The sequence below is a fragment of the Cervus canadensis genome, chromosome 18 (genome assembly GCF_019320065.1).
Source record: "Cervus canadensis isolate Bull #8, Minnesota chromosome 18, ASM1932006v1, whole genome shotgun sequence".
Lineage (NCBI taxonomy): Eukaryota > Metazoa > Chordata > Mammalia > Artiodactyla > Cervidae > Cervus > Cervus canadensis.
In genome coordinates, this window is record NC_057403.1 from 20,006,244 (window position 1) to 20,018,653 (window position 12,410).

The 12,410-nt window shown below is 54.6% G+C and overlaps 1 protein-coding gene across 8 annotated transcripts; it reads left to right on the plus strand.

Moving 5' to 3' along the window:
- The first annotated feature begins 10 nt into the window (after positions 1 to 10).
- SYNGR4 (synaptogyrin 4) lies at positions 11 to 10,280 on the plus strand. 8 transcript variants are annotated; one of them, XM_043435769.1, is made up of 5 exons: positions 11 to 216; positions 1,272 to 1,472; positions 7,783 to 7,972; positions 9,583 to 9,722; positions 9,988 to 10,280. In XM_043435769.1, exons 2-5 carry the CDS (start codon positions 1,380 to 1,382, stop codon positions 10,219 to 10,221), a joined length of 657 nt encoding a protein of 218 aa, XP_043291704.1. In that variant the 5' UTR covers positions 11 to 216; positions 1,272 to 1,379; the 3' UTR covers positions 10,222 to 10,280. The 8 variants fall into 8 exon arrangements, with proteins under 8 accessions (XP_043291704.1, XP_043291698.1, XP_043291696.1 ...); XM_043435763.1 differs by having other exon boundaries at positions 137 to 216; positions 7,735 to 7,972; XM_043435761.1 differs by having other exon boundaries at positions 163 to 270; positions 1,275 to 1,472; positions 7,735 to 7,972.
- Positions 10,281 to 12,410: the final 2,130 nt, after the last annotated feature.

The following is a 12,410-nucleotide window of genomic DNA, read 5'->3' on the forward strand; positions in this document are numbered from 1 at the left end:
GCGGGGCGGGCGCGAGACTCCGGGGACTACTGGGACGGGGGCAGGGATTCCCGTGCACAGCCCGCCAACGGCGGGCCGCCCAACGTCCGCTGAAGCCACGCCCCTGCTCGTGTCAACTCTAGAATAGGCGGGGGAACTGGGGCGGGGCTTCAGCGCAGCCAATCAGCTGTGGAGGAACTAAAAGGCGGGAAAAAGAGGAAGGAAAAGAAGGCTGAGGTGGTGCCGGGGACAAGGAGGGGAGGGTGGGCGGAAGGAAGATCCGGCCTGCAGGTGACGTAAACCGGGCCTCCAGAGTAAGGCTGACCCTTTATCAGGCAGCATCACCCTGAACCCTCACCACCCCCATTCCACGCCTTAAAGGGAGAACCCCGATTCTCTGAAGGTAGCTTAGCGCCAGGGGCTCGGCCTCCTTATTATGAGGGGACAGCTGAGTTCAGAGACCATGTTCCCCACACATCTGAGGTCCAAACTTGAGGAAATGCACTTTTATGAAGATGGAGCTGAATTCTAAGGGGAGGCCCTGATTCTAAGGCAATCACCCCAAATCATCAGGACAGCCTAAAATCTACCCTGAGGTGCCTGGGGTCTCCACTATGCATGCTGTTGCCCCCAAATCTGAAAGGGATCCTCCTGTTTTCAGACCTTCCAGTTGTTCTGACTGCCATTCTAGCACCCCTTATCCCTCAAAAATCCCATTAACACAGTCCTTAAAATGGGCACTCTGGCTCCTGTGTCAGAGACATCACCCCAATATCCTACCCTCTCACCTCTCCTCCCTGGCCCAAGATCTCCCCACCCTGCCCCTCCACTTCTGGGACTCTGGAAGCCCCCTCACCCCACATCCTCCTCAGCCTACATTCCTAGTTCCTAAGATCCTCAGCAGCCCCCTCACCCCTTACCCCACTTTGGAATTCTCTGAAGCCCCCTCAGCCTGCACCCCAACTCATAGGACCATTGAGCCACCCTTTCACCCTGCGCCCCCACCTGGAGGTGGGGCTTCCTAACAGCTCTTTCACGCCATGCACCAATTTCTAAGAACCCTGCAGACCCCTCACCCCACATAACCCTTTCCTGGGACCCCAAGAACCCTCTCTCATTCCCCTAGCCCCTTCTCCGGGACCCTTGGCAGACCCCTCACCCCACCGAACCCCATCCTGGTACCCTCCCCAGAACTCCTCCATTCCATACCCCCTCCTCCTGGGACCCCTGGCAACCCCTTTACCCTACACCTTGGACTCTAACCAACCCCCACCATCCCTGTTGTCTTGCAGCAGCCGAGTCCCAGGGTGGGCCTGGAACCTCCAGACAGCGGCGCCAAGCCGGCAGAACCCAACATCCCTGCTCTGGCCTCCCAGGGCCCAGGCAGCAGAACAGCCGCCATGCATATCCCGGAAAGCCTCCAGGACCTGGCCGACAGTGAAGCGGTGCAGTTTCTCAAGAGGCCAAAGGCAATCACACGGATCTTTGCAGGGGTGAGGCCCTCCTGTGGGCCGGCTGCCCTGTGGGTGACATGAAACAGGGGTTCTCACCTCTCAGACCCAGTGTACAGAGAGTGGTGGGAGGAAAGGAAGGGCCAGCTGGGGGGAACAAAGCCAAAAGGAACTTGTAAATGAAGTCACCCTTTACTGAGCATCTTTACTATAGGCCCTGCACTATTTTGAGCACTTATCAACTCTCCTGGGAAGAAAGAACCCTGCAAAGTGGGTGCTCAGGAGCCCCACTTTTGAGAGAAGAAAACTGAGGATCAGAGAAAGTTAAATAATTTTTTAAGGCTGTGCTGTCCAAGGGGGTAACCATAAGCCACATGTGACTATTCTAATCTAAACTAATGAAAATAAAATATTCAGGGACTTCCCTGATGGTCCAGTGGTTAAGACTCCGTGCTTCCAGTGCAGGAGGCCAGAGTTCGTTCCCTGGTCTGGGAACTAACATCCCACAGTCTGCATGGTGCAGCCAGGAAAAAAAAAAAAAATTAATTCCCCAGTCACAGGGGCCACATTTCAGGTGCCCAATAGCCACATGTGACTGGCAGCTCTCATATTGGACAGTGAGGATCTAGAACATTTCCATCATGGCAGAAAGTTCCAATGGACAGTGTTGGCTAAGATCACACAGTAAGAGGCAGGGACTCAAACTGGGTTCTGTGAGAACAGAGCCCATTCATTTTCTACCTCTCAGACCTAGGATGCCAGGGGGGTGGGTGGTCACTCTGTGCTAGGCACGGTGCCAAGCAAGGACTTTACCTGCATTTGTTTCATCATTACCTCATTCCCAAAGAGCCAACACACTGGGGGCAAATCCTCATTGAGCCCCTGACTTTGCTGTGTGACCTTGACCTGATCACTGCCCCTCTCTGGACCTCAATGCTTGAGGAGTTAGAGCTGTAACTCTGGGCTTTACACTGTGTAGCCTCCACAGTGCTCCTTTGGCAGAGTTGGGAACTGAGGCCCAGGGAGATGATGAAACTTGATCTGGGTCAGGGGAGTAGGGGGAATATCCAGAATTGAACCCAGGGTCCTATTCCAGAAGGATCGATCAGGCCTGGCTGAGAATCCTAGTTTGGCCACATGATGTCCACATAGAGCAACATCCTCCCCTGCTTGCCTGGCTCAGTCCTGGCGTGATTATCAGCAGCACCTCCTTTGAGTCTCAGAAGTGCCCCGTTTTATTTAATAACTTGCCCAGTCACCCTAGGGCTGTGTGACCTTGAACAAGAAACTTGATTTCTCTGAACCTCCACACCCTCCTGTGTCTAGTCCTTCCTGCTCATCAGGAAGGAAATTAATGCCTCTCAACTGATCAGCATGGGCCTGGCAAGTAGTCATCATTCCTTCAATAACGATGATTACTGGGACCAATTTGTGATCAAGCAGAGAGATGGGTTGGGGGAGGCATAGGGTGGTGGGGGCTCATCTCCATCGTCATCGCCCCAGGGAAGCAGGGAAAATGCTTTCCACACCCCAGTTCCCAGTCCCTTGGTGGTGTCAGCATTTCCACTCCTCACCATGACCCTATGACGTGTATATTGTGATGCCTGCTGGACCCAAGGGGAAACCAAGGCTCACAGAGGTTGAGTGACTTGCCCAAGGACGTCACCCAGCTGGCGGGCGAGTACCAAGGATGCGCAGATTTCCAGTGCTTCAGAAGGAAGGGCAGGAGGTGAGGGAGAAGGAGGCCCAGCTGGTGTGGACTGGTGTGGGGAAGGGCTGGGGGGAAGGGCCGCCAACCGTGCCAGACGCTTCAGTCACGGACTTTGCTTGCCGCCTCCCTCCTCCCGCTCGTCGCCCTCTCCTCCTTCCCCCCCTGGCCCGGCTCCTCAGTAGGGAGTCTCTGGGCAGCTGGTGCTCCCGTCCTTCTCACGGCCGCCCGCCAGCTGGTGCCTTAACTGATGAATCTTTGCTCCCTCCCTGGGGACAGGCCAGGAAGGGTGTGGAAGGAGGTCGGACTCGGGCTTTAGAGGGTTGAAGTCCCTCCAGCCCAGCCAAGCCCCCTTCTTGGGTGTCCAACAGCAGCCCAAGGATTTGGGGGTGTCAGCGGACAGACAGCCCACAGACCTGGAAGTCAGGGGGGCTGGATTCCAATCCCATCTCTCCATGACTAACCTTGAGAGGACACGTCTCCTCTCTGGCCAGTCATGAGAATTACCTGCAGGGCCAGGTCCCCACCTCTTTGGGGCACAGGACAGACAGGGAAACTGAGGTGCCAAGTGGTGAGCAATTGGCCCAAGGCCACCCAGCAGGTGGGGTCAGACACGTCTGGCTCTTTCCACTGCGCCATCAAGGCTTCTGTTTATCACCTGTGAAACAGCAATGAATTATTATTGTAACCTCAAGTGTGCGGGACTGGAGCGAGGCTGCAGGAAGGTGGCGCAGGTAAAATGTATCTGGGCTGAAAAATGATCAATGAGCCTTCCTGTCCTTGACCTGGCTCTGTCTCAGACCAGCAGAGCAAGATGCCCCCCTCCTGCAGACTCAGTGCTGCAACCCCGAAACAGAATGGATGTGAATACCCTCCCTTAGAGCTAAAGTGCTGGACAAAAGGAGGGACTAGTCATTATTATTGGGCTTCCCTGGTGGCTCAGCGGTAAAGAACCTGCCTGCCAATGCAGGAGACTCAGGTTCAGTCCCTGGGTCGGAAAGATTCTCTGGAGAAGGAAGTGGCAGCCCACTCCAATATTCTCACCAGGGGAATCCCATGGACAGAGGAGCCTGGCGGGCCAAAGAGTCGGACATGACACAGCAACTGAAGAACAACAACAAAGACATTATTATTATTTTGTTTGTTCTTATTCAGAGAAGGCAAGTAAGACAAAGGAGAGAGGCAGATGGACAGAGGCTGAGGAGTTTAGGGTCAATCCTTGCCTCCCCTCCCCTACTCTAAAGGGCAGGGCAAGAGCCAAAAAGAAGGGCCGGTCATTCACTCTTCCAACACGTGTGCGGAGGTCCAGCCTGGCACTGGGTCCTGGATGCAGACAGAAGGGTCCCACGTGCACCCTGTCCAGGAGTTCAAATTCTAATGAACTTTCCCCTTGTCTCCTCCCTCCCTCCCATCCCCAGACACTACCACATCTAATCAATCACCAAGTCTAATGTCACGTCCTAAATCTCACGGGATTCCCAGGAGCCCCTTCCCATCCATCATGATCCTGGAGTTTGCCTCAAACCCCCAGATCTAACCCTGTCCATTCTCGGCTCAGAGCCCTGCCATGCATAAAATTAAGCCTAAGTGAGAAATTTTATTTTTTCCATGGCTCCCAAGTCCAGTCCCCTCAGTCTGGTGTTCAAGGCCTCTGAGAGTCTGGCCTCCCCGTGTGCATTTCCAGCCTCAGTTCATACCAGATCCCTCAGCTAAGATTTCTCTCCAACCCCTGCAGGAGCTTCACTCGGAAGCAGCTGGCTTTTGCACACATGGCTCGGCCTGCCTGGAATGCCCTTCCTCCTGTCTGCCTGCAAAACTCCTCAGTTTTTTCTTTTCAATTCTTACTGGAGTGTGGTTGATTACAGTTGATATTGTGTTAGTTTCAGGAATCAGTATACTGAATCAGTATAATGCGATTCAGTTATACATACATGTATATCCACCCTTTTTTTAGATTCTTTTCCCATATAGGCCATTGCAGAGTATTGAGTAGCGTTTCCCATACTATACAGTATGTCCTTTGTTTTGTTGTTTGGTTACTAAGTCCTGTCCGATTCTTTGAGACCCATGGACTGTAGCCTGCCAGGCTCCTCTGTCCATGGGATTTCCCAGGCAAGAATACCAGAGTGGGTTGCCATTTCCTCTTCCAGGGGATCCTCCCGACGCAGGAATAGAACCCAGGTTTCCTGCTTTGGCCGGCAGATTCTTTACCACTGAGCCACCCTGTTGTTGTTCAGTCCCTACATAGTGTTGGACTCTGTGAACCCATGGACTGCAGCACGCCAGGCTTCCCTGTCCTTCACCATCTCTCTTACTTGTGAGCCACCTTACTTGTGATCTATTTTTTATACATAGTAGTGTGTACATGTCAATCCCAGTCTCCCAATTTATCCCTCCCCCACAACTCATTAGTTAAGGTACAGTTCAGATCAAGCCTTACTTCCTCCTAAATCCAGCCCCCTGGGTTCAGTTTCTGCTCAAACCTTGACTCGAGTCTCCACAACTGCAGGCCCCAGCTTTCTCCCCAGCCTCCTGGCCTCCTGGCCTCCAGTCTCAGCGGCTCAAGTCCATCTCTGCATGGCCCCAGAAGGGCCTTCACACACCTGAGCCGACCCCGTCTCGCCCCTGCTCTCAGCCCCCTCTCTGGCTCCCTCCCGACCCCCAGAGATCATCCCACTCCGTAGTCTTCTTCTCCCTGCATGTTCTCATAGGCCTCACCCCATCCAGAAAGCACCCCCTGGACCAGCTCCCACCGCCCAACACGTACACACTGGTTCCTTCCATACCTGGTGTCAGCCCTGCTGATGTATTGTGACCATCAGGGACAAGCCACCGGGGCTTCAAATTGTCCCTGAATCACGGTGATAGGAACCGTCACCCTCCAGGCATCTGGTCCAGGAAGATATATTAATATCAGGAGTTAAAGCAGATTTAGGGTTTCCCTAGTGGCTCAGATGGTAAATAATCTTCCTGCAATGCAGAAGACCTGGGTTCGATCTCTGGGTCAGGAAGATCCCCAGGAGAAGGAAATGACAGCCCACTCCAGTATTCTTGCCTGGAGAATCCCACTAACAGAGGAGCCTGGCAGGCTACAGTCCATGAGTTTGCAAAGAGTCAGACACAACTGATTGACTATGCGCAGCACTCACCAAAGCAGATTCAAGAGCCAGACAGCTTGGGTTCAGATCCAGGCACTGCCCCCTCATAGCTGATGGACTCTGTGCCATTCGTCACCTTCTTTGTGCCTCAGCTCCACTATCTTAAAAAAAAGAGAGAGACTGTTGGCAGTGCCCACATCCTAGGGTGGGTGTAAGGATGGTGAAGTACACTGGTGGTTCCATCGATGAGCACGGTAGAAGCCAGCAGCAGAGGCAGACAGTGGTACCCCGCAGTGCCCACAAAGGCGACAGGGCCAGCATATCGGTGAGACCGCGTTTGCTTGTTTTCTTGGCCACTCCAGGTGGTACTAGTTCCCTGATCAGGGAAGTTCCAAGGCTGTATTTGCTTTTTTTTTTTTTTAGTTTTTTTAATTTGATTTGATTTACTTATATATTTGTTTTCGGCTGCACTGGGTCTTCGTTGCTGCATGCAGGCTTTCTCTAGTTGCGACGAGCGAGGGGCTCCTCTCTAGTTGTGGCGTGTGGGCTTCTCATTGCAGTGGGTTTTTTTGTTGCAGAGCACGGGCTCTACAGCACCCGGCTTCAGCGGTTGTGGTGCATGGGCTTAGTTGCTCTGTGGCATGTGGGACTGAACCCGTGTCCCCCACGTTGGCAGGCAGATTCTTAATCACTGGGCCACCAGGGAAATCCCTGTATTTGCTTAAAAAAAAAAGCCTTGAGATTTCCTTAGTGACCTAGTCGTTAGAATTTGGTGCTGTCACGGCCACAGCCCTGGTCAGAGACCTGAGATCCTGTAAGCTGTGTGGCATCGCCAAAATAGTTTTTGTTTTTTTATTTTTAAAAAGAGTATTGGAGCAAAAGGCATACGTTTGTCAGATTCTCACTGTTGGTTACATTTCCTCTGGTCTCTTCTGTGTCTTTGGAATATTTCACAAGTTCCTTTTTGAAAATGGAGAGGAATTAGCTGAGCGGGGAGGGAGGAGGAAGAAGTGGCGGGCAGAGGGAAGGGCTGGGAGGCAGAAGGGATCAAGAGGATGGCAGAGACACATTGCTCACTCTTCCTGTGTCCCAGGCAGTGTGCTAATAAGCATTTCCTGTTGGGTTTGGCGGCAGGTACCTGTTTGGGGGGTGGAAGGCAAGAGTGAGTGAGGACAGATGAAAGGCTGTGGGGGGGAAGGTGTTCAGGCAGCGCTGGGAGCCAGGACGGGCAGAGTGTGGAAGGTTCCCTGGGGAGCCGAGTGGGGAGACTTGGAGTCAGGGAGGCCGGCACGAGGCTGGTGCAAGGCCCCAGCAGGCAGGACGAGGCCCAAGCCAGGATGAAGGCTCGGAGGACGTGACCGGGAGGGAGGGCTTGGAACCCCCAGGAGAGTGGAAAGCAGACCCCCCAACTCAGTGATGGGGATGAGGGCTGAGGAGCGGGTTTGGGAAGACACGGAGCCCCACTCCGGCTCTGGGAACCCCGCTCCCGCACCCACAGGTCTTCTCCCTGATCGTGTTCTCCTCCCTGCTGACCGATGGCTACCAGAACAAGACCGACAACTCGCAGCTGCACTGTGTCCTCAACAGCAACAACGCGGCCTGCAGCTTCGCCGTGGGAGCCGGCCTCCTGTCCTTCCTCAGCTCCCTGGCCTTCCTGGCCCTGGATGCCCACGAGGTCCGCCTCGCCAGCACCCGCTTCAAGACGGCCTTCCAGCTCCTGGACCTCATCCTGGCCGGTGGGTGAGCCCCCGGCACTGCCCACCCCAAGCTCCCAGCCCCCACCCCCAGGCGCCCCTGGGCCCCCAGGACGCCACCTCTTAGCGCCCTCCACCTGTGACCCAAAGCTTCGTCCCTCGCATATCGGAGCTCTTCTGCACGCGCCGTTTCAAGGAATCGCTGCCCATCCCTCAGACTTAGTGCGAGGGTCGCCTCTTCTGACCCTCTGGCTAATTCTAGAAGCCTCTCTTCTGCCCAGCTTTCTCCTGGCATTCACCTCCCTTCTTCACAGCCTTTCTTGAAAAGCCACCAGTGGCGGGAGGCAGGGTGCAGAGCGCAGCACCAGGCAGAGCGGGGTTTGAAATCTCACCTCTGGTGCAGCCTCGGTGTGCAGGTCTCCTCCCCTCTCTGAGCTTCCATGGAAGCTGGGATGAGAGCCCCCACTGCCTGGGGGTCCAGTGTTTAAGACCCTGTTGTTCCACTGCAGAAGGTACTGGCTCAGTCCCTGGTCAGGGAGGTTCCACGTGCTGTGTGGTTATGGCCAAAAACCCAAACCAAAACAAAAAAACACCTCCAGGGTTTTTCTGAGGATGAAAGGCAAGAAAGGACACCTGTAGTAATGCTGACACTTCCCGGGCACATCCCATGTGTCATGGCACCGCGTCAAGGGCGCCCCATGCCCCGTCTCCTTTCTTCCTCAGGACCACCTGAGGAGGGAAGGCCTGTTCAGATTCCCTTTTCACAGAGGAGGAAACTGAGGCTTAAGGAAGTTGTGTAATTGGACCCTGAGCGGCAGATCCAGTCTTCCAAGCCAAGCCTCCTATCCAACCCCGAGCACCTTAGGCAGAGCCTGGCACACAGCGCCTGACCCTTGCTTGTGCCTTTTTCTCAGGCTCCAGGCTCCTTCCTCTCCTCCTCCACACCTGCCCAGTTCCAGAGACTCAGGGCTAGGTGGGCCCCTAAAGATCACTGAGTCCAGCAACATCCAAAAGAAAGTTCTGTGAGGGCAGAACTGTTCTGTGCCTGGGCTTCCCAGTGCGGGAGCCACGGGCCTTGCGTGGCCGCTGAGCACTCGAAGTTTGACCAGTGCCATCAAGGCATGGAATTTTTTTTAATGTTTTCTTTATCTATTTATTTTTGGCTGCTCTGGGTCTTCATTGCTGCACACAGGCTTTCTCTAGTTGTGGCGAGCAGGGCTGCTCTCCAGTCGCAGTGCGCAGGCTTCTCATTGCAGTGGCTTCTCTTGTTGCGGAGCACGGGCTCTAGGGCGTGTGGGCTTCAGAAGTTGTGGTCCACAGCCTTAGTTGCTCCAAGGCATGTGGGTTCCTCCTGGACCGAAGATTGAACTTGTGTTCCTGGCATTGGCAGGCGAAGTCTTAACCACTGGACCACTAGGGAAGTCCCGAAATTTTTTTTAAAAAGTCAGTTTTAATGGACTGAAATTTTTAATTGATTGAAATGGAAAAAGTCACAGGTGGCTGTGGACCCCCACAGCAGATAGAGCAGCCCACTCCAGGCGGTTCTTTAAAGAAGGCTGGGAGGGAGAAGCCACAATGGAGACCTCAGCCCCTGCCCTTCCTGAGCCCACTGTCCCCCCCACCCCACCCTCTTCTCTCCCTCGACCCCCCAGTCATCTGGGCAGGCACCTGGGCTGTGGGATTCTGCTTCCTGGCCAACCAGTGGCACCGTTCGCCGCCCAGATACTTCCTCCTGGGGAGCAACAGCGCCAAGGCCGCCATCACCTTCTCTTTCTTCTCCATCCTCGTCTGGGTGAGGAAGGCCCCCTGTCCCACCCCTACCCCCACCCCAGCAGGGCAGGGCGGGACGGTGTGGGTTAACAGGGCAAAAACCTTCCCGCTCTCAAAGCTTACCCGGGCCTCCACAAGCCCCTTCTGTGTCTTGGGCAACTGGGAAAGAAACCCCCCCCCCACCTTCTTCCTGGCAGACAAAGCCCAGCTTCAGGGAGTGCTGGGCCCCGCGGCCCTCTCCCCAGCCTGCCCCAGCCAGCCTCCAGCTCACCCTCCTCTGCCCACAGATATTCCAGGCCTACCTGGCCTTCCAGGAGCTACGAAACGATGCCCCAGTCCCCTACAAGCGCTCCCTGGATGAGGGTGGCGTGGTCCTGACCTCCCTCTCCCCGCCGTCCGCCACCAGCCCGGTCAACACGCCCACCACCGGCCCACACGGCCCGAGCTACGCCTGCTCCTCCCTGTCCCCCTATCTGAGCACCCCGAAGGCCCCCCGCCTTGCCATGATGCCCGACAACTAGAGAGCCTCATTTACACCAATAAAGACAGAATCCTCCCTCCAGAAGGGTTTCGGAAAACAGCCCTCTGTCCTGTCATGTCTGTTCCTCTGCAGTCCCTCGAGCGGCCAGGGGTCTCCTTGAGGGGAGGGGGTGTCTCTGCGGCAGGTCCCATTTCCATTCCACCTCCCGGACTCTCCATCTGAGTGTCACTTTTTTTTAAAATATTTATTTTTATTTATTTGTCTGTGCCAGGTCTTAGTTGTGACACGTGGGATCTTTAGTTGTGGCGTGGGAGCTCTGAGTTTTGGTGTGTGAGATCTAGTTCCCTGATGTGGGATCGAACCCAGGCTCCCGGTGCCGGGAGCATGGATTCTCAGCCACTGGCCCCCCAGGGAAGTCCCTTGAGTGTCATCTTGACAGCTACGGACGGTGATGGGAGGGAAAGGAAACCCTTCTTTCGGGCCTGTGCACAGTGAGCCCTTTATGGCTCACACTAGCCACGGGAGGGAGGCAGGAGGTGCCCCACTGTCCAGCCGAGGAAGCTCAAGTTCACAGACAAGATGCTTCCACCGGTAGAGAGGGCGCCGAGGGGAACCAAGGCCAACACTCAGGCCCGCCTGGCTGCCCAGTGAGGGCCCACACTCTGTAACTCACCCCAAGTGACAAGGGACCCAGCTCCTCAGCTCAAAACCATGCTGTGTGAGGAGTCGTTTGAGGACTAGAGGATGGCAAGTCCCTGACCGACCTCAGGGAAGATACTTGTCTTCAAATATTTGAAAGCTTGTTTGGGGAGAAAGGAAGGAATCATCTCCCGGAACGCCGAAGCTGATCAGGGTCTTGTGCTCAGGTCACAAGACTCTGAGCAGGTGACTCCACTGAGTGAAGCACCCATGAAGGGAGTGGTGGGGGCCAGGAAGGGGCGGCCTTCACTCAGCACCCGGCGTTCAGCACGGTGGCCCAGGGTGTCTAGGGCAGTGCTGTCCAGGACGTCCCAGGCTGTCCAGCTGTTAGGACTCTGTGTTTCCACTGCAGGGGGCACGGGTTCGGTCCCTGGTCAGGGAACTAAGATCCCACAAGCAGCAGGGCAGCCAAAAAAAAAAACCAGTGCTGTCCAACAGAAGTAAAATTTGAGCCTTGGTGTCGGGGGGAGGGGGGCATTTAAATTTGTCCCCTGGCCACAGGATGAAAAGTTGAATGAGACAAGTGAAATAAATATACATTTTATTTAACCCCATGTATCTAAAATATTGGGGGCTTACCTGGTGGCTCAGATGGTAAAGAATCTGCCTACAATGCAGGAGACTCAGGTTCGATCCCTGGGTTGGGAAGACCCCCCTGGAGGAGGAAATGGCAACCCACTCCAGTATTCTTTCCTGGAGAATTCTGTAAACAGAGGAGCCTAGCAGGCTACAGTCCATGGGGTTGCAAAGAGCTGGACACAACTGAGCAACGAACACGCACATCCAAAATATTATTTCAACATATCATCAGTATAAAAAGTCACTAGCCAGATAGCTTACATTCTCGGGCGTTGAGTTCTTTAAATCCTTCATGTATTTTACACAGACAGCACACCCTGACTTGGGGCCGCCACATTTCAAGCACTAATGGTCACCGTATTGAACGGTGCAGCTCTAGAACCTTCTAGTATTTCTAGAACAGCTGGACATCCATTTATTTTTATGTGGGATAGGTTGGCAAGGAATAACAAAAGAAAGGAAGTTTAATGTTATGCCAGCTAAACCAAACACACCCACACAAGGGCCATGGTGGCTGCAGAAGGCCCATTTACAGACTGGGCAAAGGGATGTGGGTTGTGGGGAGTCCACCATGGGCTCCGTGGTCCCCGTTTTTTTGTTTCACGCATGGCAGGGCTCAGTGCTAGGGGTGCAGAAATAAACAGGCTGTGGTCCCTATGGGCACCTGGAGGAAGAGGCAGCCCTGCAGAGGGCAGGCTTCCAGTGTGGGAAACAGAAGGACCCCCAAGCTCTGGTCCTCACCCTGTCACTGGCTGAATCACCTGGGACGTGTCACTTAATGTCTTTGGGCCCGAGCTGAGCTGGCTGTCAAACCAGAGCCTTGGATGGGATTTAGATCGATGGTTTGCAGACTGTGTTCAAAAACACGCCTGCTCCCGACCCTGAGTCAATCCAAGCAGGCCTGCTCCTGCATCTTCCATGTGAGGCTTCTGGGCTTACAAGAAAGGAAGG